General features: G+C 41.4%; 1 protein-coding gene across 1 annotated transcript in view; it reads right to left on the bottom strand.

Annotated features, from left to right (window-relative positions):
* Window positions 1–21,781, bottom strand: part of aacs (acetoacetyl-CoA synthetase) — a 152,812-nt gene that overhangs the window by 50,241 nt on the left and 80,790 nt on the right. The window contains exons 9-10 of the mRNA XM_073065526.1: window positions 16,523–16,603; window positions 13,633–13,757 (exon numbers count right to left, since the gene is read on the bottom strand). Coding sequence (XP_072921627.1) covers window positions 13,633–13,757; window positions 16,523–16,603 — 206 coding nt within the window. The remainder of the gene's footprint in view (window positions 1–13,632; window positions 13,758–16,522; window positions 16,604–21,781) is intronic.

Below are 21,781 nucleotides of genomic sequence, written 5' to 3'. Positions count from 1 at the left end.
ACCCTACCAGTCCCCTTATCACATCCCTTTTTTATTTCCCGCTGAATCCTGGGTACTGTCCGGGATCCTTTTACCCTTGCAGTTTCTTAACTCTACCCATAAGGATGCTACGTCTTCCAATCCTCTTTCTGAGGAGTTGATTTCATTTTTAGCAACACGGCCACCCCACTCCCTCTACCTACCTGCCTATCCCTTCATGTGCTTTGCTCCAAGCTATGAGCTTCATTCAGCCACGACGACATAACTGTCAATACGCAACTGCGCTACAAGTTCATCTACCTTGCTCCGTGGAGTGCGTGCATTCAAATGTAACACCTTCAGTCCTGTCTTCATCACCTTTTTCGATTCCGACTCCATGTTACGCTTCAGTTCATCCCACTGACTCCAACTTTGCCTTTTCATCTGCCTGTCCTCCCTCAGAGTCTCAGTGTACACTGCATCGACTCAGCCCTGTCCCTCCAGTTCCCATCCCCTGCCAACTTATTTGAAACCCTCCCCAAAAGCTCTAGCAAACCGCAAGCAAGGTTATTGGTCCCCAGGTTCAGCTATAACCTGTCCTTTTTGTACAGGTCATACCTCCCCCAGAAGAAATCCCAATGATTCAGAAATCTGATATCCTGCCTGCTGTACCGCTTCCTCGACCACTCATTTGTATCATCATCCTATTCCTGCCCTGCAGGATCAGCATATGGCAAGAGATGTAATCCAGAGATTACTACCTTGGAGGCTCTGTTCTTCAGCCTCTTCCCTAACTCCCTGTACTCACTGCACAGGACCTCTTTTCCCTCTTTCTACCCATGACAATTGTGCCAAGGCTGCTCACCTCCCTCTTGAGAATCTCCTGCAGCTGCTCTGAGATATCTTGGACCCTAGAACCCACCATCCTGACTTCTCTTAACCTCTTGTCCATTGCCCTCTCGCATTTCCTATCACTACCGTTCTGCCCAACTTTACTCTTCTCTACTGAGCCTCTGAGGCAGCCACAAAGCCACTGGCCTGGCTGCTGCTGTGCCCTGGTAAGTCATTCCCTGCCATAGTTTCCAAAGGGGCATGCTAAGGGCAACAGCCACAGGGGAACACTGCATACCTACTTTGCCCGGTGGTCACCCATCTACTTTCTAAAGCCTGCACCCTGGGTGCTACAACCTCAGCAAAAGTGTCACCGATGAAGTTTTCAGCTTTGTGGGCGGCCACGAGCACAGCCAGCTCCATCTCCAGTTCAGGAGCTGAAGATGTAGGTGCACCCTTCCTACAGATGTAGGTGCTCTGAAATCTCACACCTCACAGGAGAAGCATTCCACTGCCTGAACTACCACCCTGCCTCCACTTGTTATATACCTCCAACTTCTCAAACTTAAGTTCTAGCCTTTGCCTGTTCTCACCCAAGCCTGGCCATTCTAACACTGCCCGCTCCAATAATGGCCACTCTGCTTAAACCTCCCTTCTTATTGGTTGCTGCTAAGTTACTATTAACCTAAGCAATCTCCCACTGCACAGACAAGTCCCGTTCACTTTTTAAAACTGCTGTATAAAATCCAACTGACTCTGGGATCTGCCGCTCCACACTCCTATAGATGCCCCTAACAGCCTGCTTCCCATTCAGTTTGGCACCATTTCATATTTGCATTTGTTCCAAGCATTCCAGGTACTTTTAAGACACACTGTGCAATAAAATCCAGAAACTCTCAGCAGGGCTCATGTTAAATTACTGTTTTTTTCCCTAATGTTCCCCAGTTTATGCTCAAGGGATAAATGATTAAAGCTTAATGCAGGAATGTTTTCCCAGTAATTTCTGAGTCCTGTAAATGAGTGTGGAATGCTTTTAGGTTCTGAACTCTTCATAATGTCACGATGCCTTGAAAATGCTGTACCAATGTTACTTTTGCTACGTGCTCAGTTGGTAAACAGGATTAGACTGCCCTCTGCTGGTCAAAAAGCAAACTGCTGGAGGAACTCAGCAGGTCAAACACTATCTATGGAAGCAAATGAATGATCCGCCTTTCAGCTTAAAGTGGGAGTTCCTCCACCAGATTGATTTCCCCCTCCAATTTTAAGCAACTACAGACTCTTTTATCTCCTCTACTGATGAAATGTGGGTTCTAACTTAAAAGTAGAAAGAGACTGCAGTTCTGTACGCAAAGAAACTAGACATGTTTTACCCAGTGTTGCTGCCATTTTATGGTAAGAAACATTTCTTAAGAAGAATATTCCATTGTATGGAAAGTCAGGCTTTGCTGCTTTTTACTTCACTTCTGTGTTTGTTTGTCATCAAAGGAGCTAAAATGTCAGAAGGGAACAAGGGACAACCTTTGCCACATATTATAAACTACACAATCAAACTTGCCTTAAAGTATCAAGCTTTTAGTCAGATCTGTGACTTTGAAAAATGTTTCTCAGCTCATGGAGGCTGAAAATCAATCTGCCTGAAGGCAATACATCACATTACTTTGAAAGAGAATACTGCTTTAAAATGTAAAAGCTGTGGTGAGATGGCGAAAGTTAGCAATTAACATGTGTTACGATTTTCCCCTCAAGCAGCTGAGCATTTTGCATATCTGTGCAGACTCTAGTCAATGGATATGCCAACATTTAGAATTATTGTGGAACTTATGCCATGTTCTTTGTGCTACCAAATCTGAACTTTCGTAATTTTCCCGATTTACCAACCCTGACCATCTTGATTAATCTATAAATAATCAAGATAAAAATCTCTAAAACTTGATCAAGATCTCACTGATAAAGTTTCCTAGATGTTTGCCATAAGACCATGAAGAATTAGGCCATCCAGCCCATCGAGTCCATCATGGCTGACCTATTAACCCTATCAAAGATTCAAAGTGTATTTATTATTGAAGTATGTATGCAGAATACAACTGTTAGTTTTTCCTCCCGTAGGCAGCCACGAAACAAAGAAACCCTGCGGAACCTGTTCAAGAAAACACCAAACACCCAACGCGCAGGAAAAAAAGAACAAATTGTGGAAACAGCAAGAACAACACATAGAACATCAAACATCATGTTTGGTTCAGCTCTGGCCGATGCAGATCACGGGGCCATTCTTAGCCGAAGCGCTCCAGTCCGCTTTGATTGCCCTGATCAAACTCTCAAAAACAGCAATAAAAAAAGAACCAGAATTCTGGAAACCACGCAGCATGAACCTCAAAGCCCCAAAATGAGTCTACAACCTCACCGATAAATCCTGCCTTCTCCCTTTGACACCTTTACTAATCAAGAACCCATCAACCTCCGCCTTAAACATACCTCTACAGCGTCTGTGAATTCCACAGATTCAACTGGCTGAGCTTTGTGAGCAGTACCACATAAGCAACCGTCTCAGATGTACATGTACCATAAAGCTTCTGAACCTCAGCATCTATGTACAGCACTGTGCAAAAGTCTTAGCTAGGGTTCCTAAGACTTTTGCATATTTCTGTATACTGGTTAAAATAGGAAGGTGGTTGGAAACAGCAATAAGAGTACCTAGCTGTGTATTAGCTCAGTGGTATTAAGTGTTGTTTGGTAACAGAAAAGACATAATACACAGTATTGTACATGTCTTCAACTAATTTGTGATTTCCCAGGATGGGAACTGTATCAGCGTGTTATTCTCAACAAATAATTTCAGGCATAAAAGAATTATTCTGATTTGGTTTTACCCAGATCACTAACCAAATTGAAAATCTAGTACATCAGGGACATTCAAGAAGCTTAAGACAGGCACATGGAGGATGGAAAAGTGGAGGATTACGTAGGAGAGAAGGGTCAGATTGACCTTGGAATAGGTTAAAAGATCGGCACAAGATTGTGGGCCGAAGAGCCTGTATTGTGCTGTAGTATCTTATGTTGCACCTTCTATCAATTATCATTAATGCTTCTGGTCAACCAACAATTGCAGGTGTGTTTTTCTCCTACCAACATAATGGAAAAGGTCTTGCCCATCTTAACTTTTTGTAATGTTGGTCTCCACAAAGGATGTTGTTTACTTCTTCTCCAGAATTTCACTGATTGCTGTCAGTGAAGTCTGACCTGCTTCTCATTTTTCCCCACCGTGCCACCGATTTTGACTGCGCCAGCATTCCTGCTTTGACTGACATGCCTCAAAGTTCAAAGTAAAATTTGTTATCAGAGCACGTACACATCGCCACACACAACCCTGAGATTCTTTATTCTGTGGGCGTACTCAGCAAATCTATAGAACGGTAACTGTAAACTGTAAATATCAGGAACGGTTAACTGTGAGCAAACTTTGCAAATGCAGAAACAAATCTCAAAATCATCAAAAAAAAATCTCTTAATTACTTTATTTAGGCATTCATACAGAGATGTCTGCCTCATTTGAGAACAGAATATTTTATTTTAAATCCTGTAAGGTACTTACAAGCAGTGACAGCTTACAGGGTTTAGATTTTGTTTTGTGCCCTACGAGCCCTGTTATCCAATGTGACTCTGTCTACACCTCTTGCTGTCTCAGTAAATCAGCCAGCACAATCAAATGACCCACTCACCCCAGACGCTTTCTCTTGTCCTCTTTCCCAATGGTACAAAAGCCTGAACGTAGGCACCACCAGACTCGAGGACAGCTTCAACCCTGCTGTCATAAGACCATCGAATAGTTCCCTAGTATAGTAAGATGCACTCTTGACTTCACAGTCTACACCGTTCTGATCTTGCACCTGTACTGCATTCTCTCTGCAGCCTTCTCTTCAAGGAGTGATGCCTCAAAAAGGCAGCATCCATCATTAAGAACCCCCCCCCCCCCCATCACCCAGGGCATGCCCTCTTCTCATTGCTACCATCAGGAAGGTCGTACAAGAGCTTGAAGGCACAAACTCAACAACTCAGGAACAGTTTCATCCCCTCTGCCATCTGATTTCTGAATGGACATTTAACCCATGAACACCACCTCACTACTTTTTTTTTTAATTTCTATTTTTGCATTGTTTATTTATTTTACCTGAGTACTTGTAACAATAATAAACCAATTCCAATTCTGTAACACTTTATTCTCTATTCTGTCACTGTTTCCCCTTGTCCTACCTCAATGCACTGCTCTAAGGATTGACTGATACGAAGGGCATGCAAAGTAAGGTTTCCACTGTACCTCAGTACATACAATAATAAACCAATCTACCATTTTTTAAATAGAGAATCTTCTGGTTTTTATTTCACTTCACATGTCTTCATACCAATATACTATATGCAAAAAATAAACACAAGCTTCAGTTTCTATGTCCTGTTCCTCTGAGCAGCAATGAAAGCTGCTTTCTTTGTGTATTTTATTTGTCTGCCACGTTAATTCTTTTGAGCAACTAACCTAAATCTAGAAATTGGTTAAGGGCCAATTTATGATTATATCCATGATTCTTAGTAGTGAAAAAAAATTACAAAAACATTGCACACCATCGGATCTGGGACTTCCGGTAAGATGGCGATTGTTTAGCTGCTCCGAACTTTTGTTCCGTTACTGTCGCTAACTTTGCACTAAATGTCTCCATTTTTTAAACCTTAGTTAGGAATTATTTCGGTATCTCTTACTTGCCTGTGAATATATCTAACTTACAATGTCTAGCAAGAGTTCTAAATCCAGGAGAAAAGAAGCTATGACCCCGTCGGACGAGACTCTGGTTGCGCTGGGAAAGCTCCGAGACGAAATCTTAAAGGAATTTAAAACCACTTTCAAACAGTTAGAAGACAAACTGGATTGGATCAACGATAAAGTGGACAAACATGCTGAACACTTATCTCGCATCGATTCGACTTCTGAAGATTTAGAAAGTCGTGTTCGATACTTGGAGACTCTCTGTTCCAGCTTAGAAGAAAAATCTAATAAACTTCTTTCCAAAATGGTGGATCTCAAAAATCGCAGTAGACGCTGTAACATCAGAATTCTGGGATTACCAGAGGCGACTGAAAAGGGACCAACCGTGAAGTTTTTCGCCGAGTTTCTCTGTGAGTTATTCGGGAAAGATTTGCTTCCGAAGCCGCCCGAGCTCAAACGGGCACACAGAGTTTACGTTCCCCCCGGAATTCTGGGCTCCCACCCACGACCAGTAATCTTGTGTTTCCATCAATACCAGGTAAAACACAGTCTGATTGTGGAGGCACGTCGCAGAGGTTCTTTTTCTTTCCAGGATACAACCATTCGCTTTGTGGAAGATTTTGCACCCCAGACCTTAAAGATGCGCGCTGAGTTTAAAGGCGTAATGAAAGTGCTTTTTGATCGTGGTTTCAAACCTTCCCTTCGTAACCCTGCTGATCTACGAATCAAGCTTAATACCGGGGAATTCAAGTGGTTCAAATCAGCAAAGGAAGCTGAAGCGTTTGTGGCAAGTCTTCCGGCTATCCAGTCATCTTCGGAATCTGATCGGACCTCCTAAAATGGTGGATAAGTACTCCTCGTGGTAAAATTACTTTCTCTGGACTCGGAATTCACTTGAATCACTCAGACATTATTCATTGAAACTTTAAGGGCTGTTGACAATCTCTCCCGGGATTTGGTGTGTGTGTAACCTATTTTTATTCTTGTATAACTTTACCTACAGAGTTCTACAACTAATTCTAACTTGTTTTGGAGGTTCAAAGTCTTTAGTGAAGGCCTCCCTGTTTGTCGGTTCACAGTTCAACTGCTGATTTATTTTTCCTTTGCTTTAAATATTTATTTATTTTATCTTTCTCTTTTCTTCACCCCTTTTTTCTAATCTCTGAATTTTTCTCTCCCTTCTCTGTAAATGGTTGATAAATACTTGTCTTGAATTTATAACTTTCCCCTTCCTCTTCTTTTTTCTTTTTCCTTCTTACCTTTTTTTTCCCTTTCTCTTACTTTATTCTTCTATAATTTTTCGCGGGTAGGTTAGTTTTGGTTTTCTTCCGATTTTCTCTGTATTAAGTTGTATATTTCTGCAGAAGGTGTTCTAATCTGTAGTTATGTTTTCTAGTGCATAAACTAGTTATTATTTGCTATAGTATTTATACGGAACTGTTGTTAATGACACAGATCTGGAAGTTGTGTTTGGGTTAATTTTTTTTGGTAGAGCTAGCTACTTGTCTTGGTAGCCGTCTAGTTTTGGGTTGTGCGGATGGGGTGGGTTTTCCAGTTCCAACATCTCTTTATTGCTTAGGACATGTTTATATTTTGACCTTACGAATCTATGTTTACATCTCTGCTCCCAGACTGCTATTGTACTGCTTGACTTTTTATATGCCTGCTGCCTTTTATGCATTAGTAATTGATAATGGCTAGTGCACTTAAATTCGTGAGCTGAAATGTAAAGGGACTGAACCACCCTGTTAAAAGGAGGAAGGTATTCTCACATATTAAACAACTCAAAGCTGACATTGCTTTCCTCCAAGAAACTCATATTCGTTGTTTTGATAACTCCTGGCTTCTGTCAAAGTGGGTGGGTCAGCATTTTCATTCATCCTTTGCCGCTAAAGCTAGGGGAGTTTCCATTCTTATTAACTCAAATATTCCTTTTGAACTCCATAATAAAATATCTGATACAAATGGCCATTTTATTATCCATTAATCCACTAGGTAAAGGTTTAATTTCAATTATCCGAGATAAACTAGCAGCCTTACGACGGGCCCCTGTGGATAAAATTAAAATGGCCTGGGAGCAGGATTTAAATATCTCCTTATCCGAGGAGAGCTGGGACTCAGTTCTCAAATCGGTTAACTCAACCTCCCTTTGTGCTCGCCATTGCCTCTTACAGTTTAAGATTGTTCATAGAGCCCATATGTCTAAATCTAAACTATCTCGATTCTACCCTGGCATTAGTCCGCTCTGTGATAAATGCAAAAGGGGCGTGGCCTCTCTCATCCATACGTACTGGTTCTGTCCTAGCTTGGAGAAATTCTGGAAAGATGTCTTCACTACATTATCGGGTATTCTGAATCAGCACCTAGAACCTAACCCCTTAATTGCTCTGTTCGGTTTTTGGGGCGAGACAGATTTATGTCTGGGTCCGACCAAATGCCGAATACTATCCTTTGCCTCTCTCCTGGCGAGACGCTTGATCCTCCTTAGATGGAGAGATGTTGCCCCGCCCACTCATGCGCAATGGCTTAACGACATTATAGCCTGCTTGGACCTCGAAAAAATTCATTATTCAGTTCTTAATTCGGATCTAAAGTTCCATAAGGTCTGGGGACCTTTTATCGAGTACTTTCATAACCTTCCTCTTGACTAGGGTTTGTTTTTTTTTGTTTTTTTTCTTCTTTTCGGTCCCTTGCTTTCAGTTCCCTTTTTTTTCTGGTAGTAGGCATTATTATCCTCTGTTACTAAGTGTATTCACAGTCTGGGAGTTTGACTGTCCTGACCTATACTCTTTATACTGTGTGGTGGTTGGTCTGGAGTTGTTTTTTTCTTGTGTTGTGGGGCTTGGGGAGGACACTAAGCTCACTTGTCTTTAATTTAGGTGCTTTTTTGTTAAATTCTCTTCCTTTGTAGCATATTGTTATTGTATGCTTAATCTTGCACTGTATTAATGCTCCTCATTGGGATTTGGGGTTTTTAATTTTGTAAAATGTTTTGAAAAACTAATAAAAAAAAATTTTAAAAAACATTGCACATCGATCTTCCATCTGTCTCAATAGGGCACAAAATGCATCACAAAAGCTTTCAAGGTTTTCACCATTTTGCTTTGCTGTGGAATAAGTTGAATAATAATTTTCCAAAGTTTGTTTTTGTAGAATGAAGCTCACTGAAATCAACTTTCAATCAGCTCTATCCTACAGACATCCCACCACAATCCAACCACTTTGTGTTCCTGTGTGACAAGGACATTGAAGGTTAAGCTTCTTGGCATCAGTAAGCTAAAAGGATATAACAAAATCAAATAATGGATACATACTTTGATAATGAATGTACTTTCAACTTCTAACTTTGATTTTTTTTTTAAATTTTGGCAAACTAACTTGGAAGTGTCATCAAAGTCAAAACAGAAATCAGTTGTTTTTGTTAAACTACTTACATGTCTTTCTTTATAAAATACTGATTAAAAACTAAGAGTCTGACTGTTGCCACTTCTACATCATTACCTCTGGAACAAGATATAAATTAGCTGCGCTAGACTCTCCAGTCCTGTCACTCAAGACTGTGATTGGTAAAATTTTAATAGTTAGAAGTACTAATAAACTATAATGCTGAAAACTCAGTTACCACTTTAGTTATGTTTTGTTAGGATTTTGTTTGTGCGAGGCGAGGGGGTTCGGGGTTTGGTGATCGTGCTGCCGTTCTTTTTTGTACAGGGAGGAGTGGGTTCGATGTTCCTCTTTGAACAAATTCCTTGGTTTTCTTTGTTTAGTGGCTACCGAAAGAAGGCGAATCTCAGAGTTGTGTACTTTGACAATAAATGAACCTTTGAACCACTTTAAACAATCTACTTGCTTAAAAGTCCATTCTTAAACTACTGGACAAACGTTACCGCAAATCCACCAAGCAAAAATGATTGTACTCCAACATTCCCACTGCCAACGCCGACAGACACACAAGAGCTAAACTGGACGGTGTGTCATTGATACTAGTTTTTAGGCAGCTTGTGGCATTTAGCCACGGTACAAGTGAAGCCACCCAGAAATGCATCCTAGGCTGAGATCACACTCACCTCAATATGGAACAGGAGTGGATTTGGAGTCACAGAGCAATCTAACATGGATACAGGCCCTTCAGCCCAACGTGTCCATGTTGACCACTCAGCTGGTCCCAGTTTCCTGTGCTTGGTACTTATTTCTCCACTCGCTGCCCCTCTATGTACCCATCTTAATTGATACTATTGTGTCTGACTCAGCCGGTTCCTATGGCAGTTCATTCCATATCCTCACCACCCTCATTGCCCCTTGGGTTCCCTTTAAATCTTTCTCCTCTCACCCCAAACCAGTGACCATCTGTTTTGGACTCCCCACCTTTGGAGAAGACTATTACCGTCCAGCTTATCCATCTACATCTTTAGTTTAAACCTTTCTATAAGGTTACCCCTCATTCTCCGATGTTCCAAGGACTCAGGCTCTCTAGTCTGGGCAACATCCTCAAGTGTTTTCCGGCAATCTTTCCATATTGACCAAGTCTTTCCCAACAGGGTGGCCAAAACAGGACACAATACTCCCAGTGCAACGTCACTAATGACTAGTGCAATTGCAACATAATGCCCCAACCCCAACACTCAGTGCCCTGACTGATGAGGGCCACATACTAAACCCCTTTCTCAACATCGTGTCTACTCGTGGCGCTCCTTTTAACGAATTTTACACAAAATATTCTGAGGTTAACAATGAATATTCCTAGGTTTCTCTGTTCTATTACACCCCCTAGTGCCATACCATTCATCGTACAAGCCCTACGCTGGTTGGACTTTCCAAAATGCATCATCTCACACTTACCTGTATTGAAGTCCATTTGCCACACTTCAAGCCCACTTCCCTAACTGATCAACATCCCCTTGTGATCTACGATAACCTTCTTCACTAACAACACCTCCGAGTTCATGTCATCCGCTAACGTACTGAAAAAAACGTGCGTGCATCCAAATTTTCTGCAGAAATAGTGAATGACAGGAGTTCCAACACCAATCCCTGTGGCTCACCAGTGGGCAGAGGCATCCATCCACAGAAACAGCCTGTAACCACCACCCTCTGCTTCCCTCCTCAGAGCCAATTCAACTGTTTTACAGCAGTTAACTGAAGTTCCTTCAAGCAGAAGTAATGTCAAACACAAAAATCAGTGAGTAAAAAACATCTGTTCAAATTGATCAAAAAGTACAGGGAATATAGTGAATCTCAGGTAACGGAGACACATCGGGACCAAAACACTTTGGCCCAGTTAATCAACTGCCCCACTTAGCCAAAGTTTCATGAAAATAGTTAAAAATATATATAAAAGACAAATTGCCATTTAACTGACTAACAGGTTATGTATTTAAATGAAATACAGAACAAATTAAAATACTGCCAATATTACTATAGTACTGTAAAACTGTGCATTAGCTCCTAATAGTTACCGACGGAGGAATTCACCTGCCACTTTCCTTTGATTAACTGAAAATGATCAAAATCAGCACAGACGCCTAGTGCAGATTGCCTTTGTACAATCTTACAACGACTGCATCCTCCAAGTCTTCATTTTCATTATAACATTCCCGATGACTGTCGATACCTTCAAATTCTTCTTAGTTCCTAACTTGAAGTAGTGAATTTGTTTCAAGTTCAAGTTTAATTAACATTTAACCATACCCAAATACAGCACCATACCCAAATACAGCAAAATGAAATGCCATTCCTTCGGGGCCAATGTGCAATGCACATTACCAACTGCGTACAGCACACTGCACATAGCATAACTGGCACCTGTCATTACAATTTTGGAAAAAGGATCACAGAGGAAAAAAATAATAATATAGCCCAAATCCCTGTGTGGCATGACGAGATTGATGGCAAGTTGTCCTGGTCCAGCATGTTCCTCCACCAAGCGAACACCAGAGGGCAGCACTGGGTGTACAGTTGAGGCAACGTAGCTCCCCCACAGTCGGTCTCACCAATGAGCCAGCGATCCAGACGTGCAATCACAATTTTAAAAAGTCCAAGACAATCATACAACAGTACACAAGTCCAATGGTATGTAATAAGCCCAGCTCCATCACTATTGAGGAATTTGCTGATGGGATAGTCCTGCAGTACTTGGTCATCTTAGTATCCAGCAGTGACTTGCGATCATAAACAAGACTTACAAGATGAACAAAAGCACCTTTGATTGGACCCAGGGTGGCCACGGTGTCCAAGTGCATTGCCATCTTCCCAGGAGAGGGGCCATTTCCAGCATCGCGAAGCCTGAGTGCTTGAAACCGCAGTGAGCAAAACAGTTCTGAATTGCCTTCCTGCTTATTTCTCACCAACAATCAGTGACAAAAGTCACTGCTTTTTGAACAGAAACACACACCAATGACACTATTGAAAAACCGCTTGCTCTAACGGCCACAAAAATGCAAGCAACTAGTTAGAAACTGTTCGGCCGTTCTCCTGTCCCAATTAAGCAACATAGTGTCCCAAATAAACAAAGGGAAAACTGGCTATTTTGTCCATTAGTTTTTGTTCTTTAAGAGTTGTCCCAAATAAGCAGCTGTCCTGATAAACCGATGGCCCAATTAACCAGAATACACCGTACTTCCTCCTTTTTAAAAAAGCTATAACCCAAGTTACAAGTAATCATACATAAAGGCATTCTTTTTTATTCCACCTTCTGTAAAAAGGGCCTGAAGGATCATTGGGGACCCAAGTCACCCCAACCACAATCTATTCCAGCTGCTACCATCCGGGAAACGGTACCACAGCATTAAAGCCAGAACCAACAGGCTCTGGGACAGCTTCTTCCACCAGGCCATCAGACTGATTAATTCACACTGACACAATTGTATTTCTATATTATATTGACTGCCCTGTATTTATTACAAATTACTATAAATTGCACATTGCACATTTAGATGGAGATGTAACGTAAAGATTTTTACTCCTCATGTATGTGAAGGATGTAAGTGATAAAGTCAATTCAATTCCCTAATGAACTACAAATCTCCAGTGGGAACCTCAGGAGGAACTTCTTCGCTCTTGAGGGTGGTGTAAGTGTGGAAGGAGGTGGTGGATGCTGATTTAACTGAAATATTTAAGATAAGCTTACATAACTATATAACATAGATGGAAGGGCTACATTGGGGGCTATAGTCCAGGTGAAAATCAATGGGACTAGGCAGAATATCAGTTCAACACAGATTAGATGGGCCAAAGGGCCTGCTTCTATGCTGTGGCCCTCTATGAGAACAAAAGCACAAATATCCAAAGAACTTGATATATTGCCAATATCAGAGAGTGTTATTACTCTTCCTGCATTGAAGATGACAAAATATTGGCACATTCAACCTTGTTTTCACCACACTAGACTGCCAACACAGAAACATATCACAAATCATTCATAATGATCAATTTTCTCCTGTACATCTCACTCAAAACAAGGTTGATTCAGAGCTGAATAACTGCTGTAACTACCAAATAATTTTTTGGAATATTTGGACGAGAAAGTCCTGGAGTAAGAAGTTTAAAAAATAAATATTAAGTTCTCATATGAATTCTATTTATGTGCATGTCATATTTTCAGTGAAGATCCATTTTGATACATATTAAATCTGAAACCAGTACTATAGATGCCATAAAATTATTTTATAGAGAGATTTCAATTAGATTCACATTTGAAGGTATTAAGAATTTCTAGTACTGAATGCAAAAACCCATATAAAAGTATTTGCAACATCTTTAAAATTAAATTATTAAAATAATAAACGTTAATAAATTATTAAACACTCCTCATAAAAATAGAAATTCTGGGCACACTTGGGTCAGTGGAAAGCCGTTCTCATGGAGGGTCTCATACCAGAAATATTAACTCATTTTCTCTTTCCATATACATTGTCCAAACTGCTGCACGTTTTCACTGTTTTCATTTCAGAATTCCAGCATCTGCTGCTTCCCCCCCCCCCCCCCCACCCCTACCGATTTTCACTTAATAATAATGTTTTGCCTTTTCTTCGGTACTGAATTGACCTATTTCAACCATATTCCTGTGATGCAAGAAGTACATAACAATGTCTTACCCAAGTTTGTCCACTAAATCCCACAGTACGTTCGGTGAGGGGATCAGAGGAGATCCGTCGTACAGGACAACAGAGGCTCCTGTAGCAAGAGCTGAGATGAGCCAGTTCCACATCATCCAGCCAGTCTAGAGAACAGAATCAGGAAAAGACACACAATTGTACTCAAATGTCAGGTGGCGATCTTACACAGGTAGGAATTGTAGTTCAGCGTTAAAGCTTGGTCTTGCTTCTGTTGATGACTGGAAGTTATTGAATATCAGTGTTTCCTCCTTCAAAATGGCTGTCATTCACCAGTCTGATTTCCCTTCCTCTTGGATGATGTGCTACCGTAATAATGTACCTTTACTCATGACACCATCTGGGAACACAGGAGAGGAATCCCCCAGTGTCAGAAGGTGCTTGGAAGCAGGTACAGAGGAGCTGTCAGGGGTAACTTTTATATATTTTTTTAAAACGTAGAGTGGTGAGTGCGTGGAATGGGCTGCCGGTGGTGGAGGCGGATACAATAGGGTCTTTTAGGGGACTCCTGGATAGGTACATGGAGCTCAGAAAAATAGCGGGCTAGGTAATTTCTGAAGTAAGTACATGTTCAGCACAGCACTGTGGGCCGAAGGGCCTGTATTGTGACATAGACTTTCTATGTTTCTATATTAACCAATTGCTTTCCCCCAGTCAACATTACAGAAGCAGTTTATATGGTCATGTTGCTCTTTATGACTCTATCAAAAGGTCTGAAGACCTGAAACGTTAGAATTATTCCTCTCTCCACAGACGCTGCCTGACCTGTTGAGTGATACCATCACCTTCTACTTTTACTGCTGTTTGTGATACCCTGGACAAATTGGCTTCCATGTGTCATACAGCGACTAAATTTGCTGATGATACAACCACCATTGTTGGCAGAACCTCAGATGGTGACGAGAGGGCGTACAGGGAGCGAGGTATACCAGTGCGAGGTACACCAGCTAGTTGTGCGGTGTCGCAACAACAACATTGCACTCAACGTCAGGAAGACAAAAACGCTGATTTTGGACTTCCTCAGGGATCAGAAGAGCAGAGAGTGAGCAATTTCAAGTTCCTGGGAGTCAAGATCTCCAAGGATCTAGCCTGGTCCCAACATACCAACACAGCTATAAAGGCAAGACAGCAGCTATATTTCATCAGGAGTTTAAGGAGATTTGGTTTGTCACCTAAAACACTTGAAAACTTCTACAGGTGTACCATGACGAGCATATCGACTGGCCACATCGTCTGATGTGGGGGGGGAATGGGGTGCTACTGCAGAGGATCAAAGTGAGCTGCAGAGAGCTATAAGGTTAGTCAGCTCCATCATGGGCACTAAGCCTCCGTAGCATGCAAGATAATCTTCTGGAAGTAGCGCCTCCGAGAAGTGGCACCCACCGTTAAAGACCCCCACCACCCAGGACATGCCCTCTTCTTGTTGTTACCATCAGGAAGGAGGTACACAAGCCTGAAGACACACATTCAGCGATTCAGGAACAGCCTCTTCCCCCCCCCCCCCCCCCACCACATGATCTCTAAATGGACATTACTTCATGACTTCCTTTTACATTTCTGTTTTTGCACTACTTATCTTAATTTAACTATTTAACACGTGCGTACTGTATATATACTTAATGCAATTCAGTTTTTTTTCTATATTTATCGTGTATTGCACTGTACTGCTGCCGCAAAGTTAACAAACTTCACAACATATTCCGGTGATATTAAACCTGATTCTCCTCAAAATATTCCACTATCGGCTGTGATAAACACTGAGATACCTTGAAAGGAATGGGCAAGGTCTGTAAAGCAAATGCTATTATATTTCAGAAAGAAATTACTTCATCAGACTGCATGAGGAAATGAGTTGAAGGACACCTGGACTTCTTCAATGGATGACTGTTCTCCTGGAGGGGAAATGGTGTCATCTTGGTGGCTGGAAACAGGAACGTGGGAATTGTGAACGGGAAGGGGTAAAGTACAAGGAGGAATGAAAGGAACGGCACAGGAGGAGCATAAAATGGAACACGCGGCAAGAAAAAAACAATGACAGAGAAGATGCTCAAGTGGGGAAATCTTCCTCAAGTCATCCAGTCTCCAAAGGGAATCCATATCAGAGCCTTCTAAGCTGACATGCAATTGGACAATGCCTTCACTGGGAAGAACCTCAGAGTTAGCTAAGGTAAAGGAGTGATGTTACGGAAGCACAAAATTGCAGGGGGGAGTGTGGTGAACTGCAACCATTTTTGAAGGAAGGGAAAGAGCAGAATTAGTTATCTGGGACCCACAACAGAAACAAGAACAAATTTCAGACTTCAGACGAATTCATCACATGAGCACGTTGACATACAGTGAAGTGCGCCCCTTTGCATTCACAACCAGTGCACTTAAGGCTGTGCTGAGGGCAGCCCACACACATCACAGCGCCAAAGTAGCATGGCCACAGAGTTCAGCAGAACAACACAGAACACAACAAAACAACAACAGCAAAACGAGCCCCTCTCCTCCCTCCCTCCCCCTCCCCCGCATTTTATTTCATTTGAAAGTGAATTGTACCATTACAATTTCCCACTGCAAGAATAACCAAAATGACATAACGTTCGCTGGGACCAAGTTACAATATCACTAAGCCAGCTCCATTACACTCGAGCCACCCCACCTTTTCAATTTCATGGTCAGTTTAAATTATTTTTCCACCTGAAATGAAAACAAATTTAAGTACAATCACTTTTAGTTTTGCAGAAAGAGCCTCACTGCTCTAGGTTATGCAAATTAAATGACTGGCTTTTGACAACCGTAGAGATTCATTTGTTCTCCAGCAACGGGAGGATGATAAATCTTTCCTGTTCCGTGCATTATTCATGCACACACAACAATCTGCACTTACTGAAGAGTAGTAGATAATGACATCACTGCTGCTCATGTTGCCATGGAGAATGTGCTCCTTCAGGTGTTGAATGAGAGTGCCCTGTGAAGACAAAATACTTCATCAACTGACTCTAACTTGCTGATGCTTTGTCAAGACATTTCAGTGCACAGAGATCATTTGCTGTTAGGCCCCTCTAACTTACAGTTAGAGGGGGCAACATTCATGTAGTCTCCTCCCTCAAATTTCTGCAAACAGTGCGTGGAGCTACTGGATAAATCTTCAGAAATTATAGTACAAACCAGAGGGCAGTCTCAGACCATTTCTGTCTTCGGAAGTTACTCCAATACAGCCTGAAACGCAGTACTATAGCACCCAGAAATAGCTCGATCTCTTCTCAGATTAAACAATATGCCACTCCTGCATCAACTGTTTTAAGAAATTAGAATTTAAATGGACCTTGCCTCTCAGTTAGGCCAGAATTTGAATGCACTCCAAACAGGGGGATGTAAATGAGTTACAACTCCTTCCTCCTGCCACCAGCCAACCACACCTCCTCCACTTCTCCCCACCTCACCCCATCCAATACAACAGGTGAGACTAGGTCTACCCAACCCCCACCATCGCCCTGCGGAAGGGCAAGGCTCCCAACTCAGTAGATGTCAAGAGTTAACCAGCTGTGTTGGACTGGAGTCACGTGTAGGCCAGACAACATCACGGAAATAGGTTTCTTTCCCCAAGGGTCATGACGAGGCCACTGATTACCTACCATCTTTGTGCATTCCCTATCCACTGGGTTTAAATTTAATTTCTAGGTTTCAAGCTCTTGTGCTTTAAAAAGACTAAGCAGTTAAAAATATACTTATTCATAAGAACCGCTACATTTTTTAAATATAAAAAAATTAATTTACATAGTTTTGTTCAGTTTGCCTCCAATTTATTTTGTGTAACAGATCTGAACAGATTGAAATGTTTGCTGAGGCAAATCAGAAGTGGCTCCTTTACGAAGGTTTCTAGGTGAGAGCCACCATTCTGCCTCAATTGCATTCACAACAGTGTGGAAATGCAACACCTCTGCCACCTAGTGGCCTAGTTCTTCACTACAAGACCCACCACCTTGTCAAGCCACCTCATATTCTGAGAACAGCCTTCGCTGGTAATAATGATTAACAGCACACTCCTCAGCAAGGTTACAGCTAATGACTAATTCCCAAGATGACCCAGTCTCTCTCCTAAACGTAATCAATGAATTAACTCGCTGGGAACAACACCAGAGCCGTGATGAAAAAGGGTAATGCAAACTAAACAGTGGAATAATCACAAACTGCATTTCGGTGCACAGAATTTATGGATGGGGCAGTATTTCAATAAAGGCACTTCTCAAAATAAGATCAGTCATTTAATAAATTAAAATAGGGAAACCACCGCTGCCAGCATCTCAAGGACTCCAGAAGCCTGTCATTAAAGTACTGACTGATTCCTTCCTTCTATATTCTAAAGATCCCATTTCCACCATTGCTTCTATAATGATGATTAAATGAAATTCATTTAACAAAGCAAAAATATGGTAACAGAATATTAATTTTGCATTGAATGTCCTTAAACTTTCCACCACGTATTGATCATCAGTGTTTTATGAATATTTCTTGGCTCCCCAACTCAAACGAATGAAAAGAAATGAAATTTAAATCTGCACCACTCAATTATTATTAAATAGCTCTTGAGCTGATAGAATATTTTCAGAGGATTATTCCGTAATGATAAACCTCAGCTCTCATGCGCTAAAATAATTTACTTATAAATGGTGGATACTTGCTATCTGGTAATAATCAGTGACACAGAATCTCATTTTAGCCATTAAATGTCGGCGACGGAAAAGGGTTACTTTTATCAAGTTGCCTCCCAGGTTAATTATCAAAGATCAGTCATTAGAACACCACAACAAAGAAAAATACAAATTGCAGTAACTACAGGATCAAATGCCCTTTAACCTCACGTACCAACTGGAAACATTTTGTTCAACGGAACCAGAGCAGGTATTTAGACAGATCATCAATCATCTGTAATGGGGCTGGGACGAGGGGGCTACTGCGCCACATCGAAGTTGCAGAAACCTGTCAAATTAGTCAGCTCCATTATAGGTACTAGCCTCCGTAGTATCAAAGGAGCAGTGCCTTTGCAAGGCGGCTGGTCCATCATTAAGGACCCTCAGCACCCAGGACACTCCTTGTTCCCATGGCTACCATCAAGGAGGTACAGAATTGTGAAGGCACACACTCAGCGATTCAGGAACGGCTTCTTCCCCTCTGCCATCCGATCCCTGAATGGCCATTGAACCCATGAACGCTACCTCACTACTTTTTTTTATTTCTGTTATTTTGCATTGCTTATTTTAACTATTTGATAGACACATTTACTGTAGTTCAGTTTTTGTTCTCTATATTTATCTGGTACTGCATTGTACTGCTGCCGTAAAGTCAACAAATCTCACGACACATACCAGTGATATTAACCCTGATTCTGATTTATCACTATCATAGATTCCAGCCATGCATTACCATGCAAGTCACGTCTGGGTACTATACACCAATAATTCTGAGTCCACTGTTTTGTTCAAAATTAACTTTTAAAATATTCCAAGCAACATCATGTAACACAAGGGCATTGCTTTGCAGATTTAGTGGCCTATAAAATCCACCGGGCAGTTTGTTCACACAATTAATGATAAATCAGCATCTGTTACGCTTGGCAGTTACCCTGAGATTCCCCAGGTCTGGTAAGTCTCTGTAAGGAATGCAGCCACAAACTGTGAAAGAGTTAGCAGTGGCTACCTCAGGGCAAACAGCGGCCCAAGTCAGTCATGCAACGCCTGAGGAACACCTCCAAGAAAGCAATCTGAAAATCGGTTGCTAATGGAAATTACCTCTTCCAAACTTGGGGTGGATTGAGGTACGCATCACTGTATACGGCAGCACTGTAACGAAGTGGTTAGAACAAATGCTTCACAGCATCAGCAACCTGGGTTCAAACCCTGCCGCTACCCGTAAGGAGGTTGTGCGTTCTCCCCGTGACTGTGTGGGTTTCCTCCGGGTGCTCCGGTTTCCTCCCACAGTCCAGAGACCTACCGGCTGGCAGGGTATTTGGACATTGTAAATTGTCCCGTGTTTAGGTCAGGATTAAACTGGGGGACTGCTAGCTCAAAGACCCAGAAGGACTTATTCTACACTGTATCTCAAAAAGCAAACGATAAAAATTCATTACATTGCACAGTTCCTTCGAATTACCGGTTTGAAGAGGGTAAATGCTGATACACCCTACACCCACCAAAAACCCCCAGCACAAACGAAAGGAAGGAGCAGATCCAAATTGTTCCCAGAACTAAACATAGACTCCATCATAATCACGTGGATTTTCAGAACCAAGCAATCAACTTTCCCCAATTTAGAATTTCTCAAGTCAAACAGAAATTTTGAACAAGAAGCCTCGTTAGTGATAGAAGTATTTCTTCAAGGAAGAAAGGACTGAATTTCTGTGAACTTGTGGCATTCAGACTGAACACACAATGCAACTTATATTAACATTCCATGCACAATACCCCTTTTGTTCCTAGTGAACAAAACTTCTGTCAGTAAAGTATTAACACTTGCTTTTGTCTACACAAAATCATAAGACAATAAGATAGAGGAGCTGAATTCAATCATCCAGCCCATCGAGTCTGATCTGTGTTCAATAAGTCTGATTTGTTTATTTCAACTGCATTCTCCTGGTAACCCTTACAGACTGACGTTAGGCAAATACACTTAATTATCTTGCTTTTCCATGTTGCAAGTAACATTTGTTTCAAACTTTCAGCTCAATAGTTTCAAGCTAATTATCTACCTTTGTCTTAATTCTTTTTGCTACATTACTCAAAGGCAATGACTCTGGTAAAAATCTGTCCTGTCTACTGCTCGAGGGTCTTTCTTCTTTTGCCCGTTACACCGCTGGTGTTTTGAGCAACAATGAAGGTCCACCATCTTCGGCAGCGTTCACAGCTTCCTTTATTGTGTCAGTCACTCCCTCTCGGTTTTCACAACCGTCAGTCATGCAAGTGCCAGGTGAAGACTCGGGGAGTACGGTCGCACGCACATTTGCACAAGGATTCTTCATTGCTGCTTCCGTAACAGTTTTGCTTGACCAGTCAGGGTTGTTAGCCCTGAGCTGAACCCCTGAACCTGGAGGACCGGTGGACCACAAGTCTGACTGCTCAAGGGTTATGAAATTACAGATAAATTATAATTTCAACTTTTTCAGATCAAAATTAACTTTCTAAACTAACTCATAATCAGGCGTGTACTACGGCATCTTAGACCAAAATCATAAAGCTATTTTATTATAATTTCTTTCAAATTGCAATATTAAATGTTTATAAAATTACATTCAACAGTAAATATTGCTGCTCTTTTCCAAAAATTAATCAACTGAATTGAATAGCTCTTCTAAATATTGTGTGTAGTGCGCAGAAACCCTTTTTAAATATTGTTGACTTGACTGAACTAACCATGACAAATAAAGAGAACACAATTTATCCAGCTGATTTCATTTAGTAGCAATACCGTGCCTCTCTAATATTCTGGATTCCAAATGAAAGTATTAAAGATTTTGCAAAATACAAGGCTTTCAAAATTAAATTCGAACTGAAACACCAATTAACTTTTGACAGGAACTATTGCAGGAAAAAGGGCAATTTCATTAAATTTAAGATTTTAATTATTTCTCATGTAATTGTAATTCCCCCTTTATATCTGATTATGTGCAGGCATGCTTACGACGAGCTCCATTAGCAGAGCACGTGGAGCAGGCTAATGTTTTAATACTTATTGTTTTTTTTAAGAAGGTGAGAAAAGTGAATGAATTTTTTTTTAATCAAAGAATGGTGTCCCATGGCACGTCGTACAGGTGATCCCAAGTTGAGAGCACCTGTGGTGTTTAGCAGCTAGCTGACGTGTGAGAACATTCGTTAAACAGGCAATAACGGTAACTCAGTGAGAAGAGTAAGGAAAGTCAGGAGCAACATATGCTTAGTGGCTATTTTGTTAGGTACAGCCTATAACCAATTTGTGCCTTCAGAGACGTTCTTCTGCACACCACTGTCGCAACATTCGGTTATTTGAGTTAATGTTGCCTTCTTGTAAACTTGAACCACTCGGGCCATTCTCCTCTGACCTCTCTCATTAACAAGGCATCTTTGCCCACAGAACTGTTGCTCACTGGAAGCTTTTTTGCTTTTCACACCATCCT

Source organism: Hemitrygon akajei, chromosome 14 (assembly GCF_048418815.1).
Source record: "Hemitrygon akajei chromosome 14, sHemAka1.3, whole genome shotgun sequence".
Lineage (NCBI taxonomy): Eukaryota > Metazoa > Chordata > Chondrichthyes > Myliobatiformes > Dasyatidae > Hemitrygon > Hemitrygon akajei.
This window is presented reverse-complemented; position numbering and strand designations above follow the sequence as displayed.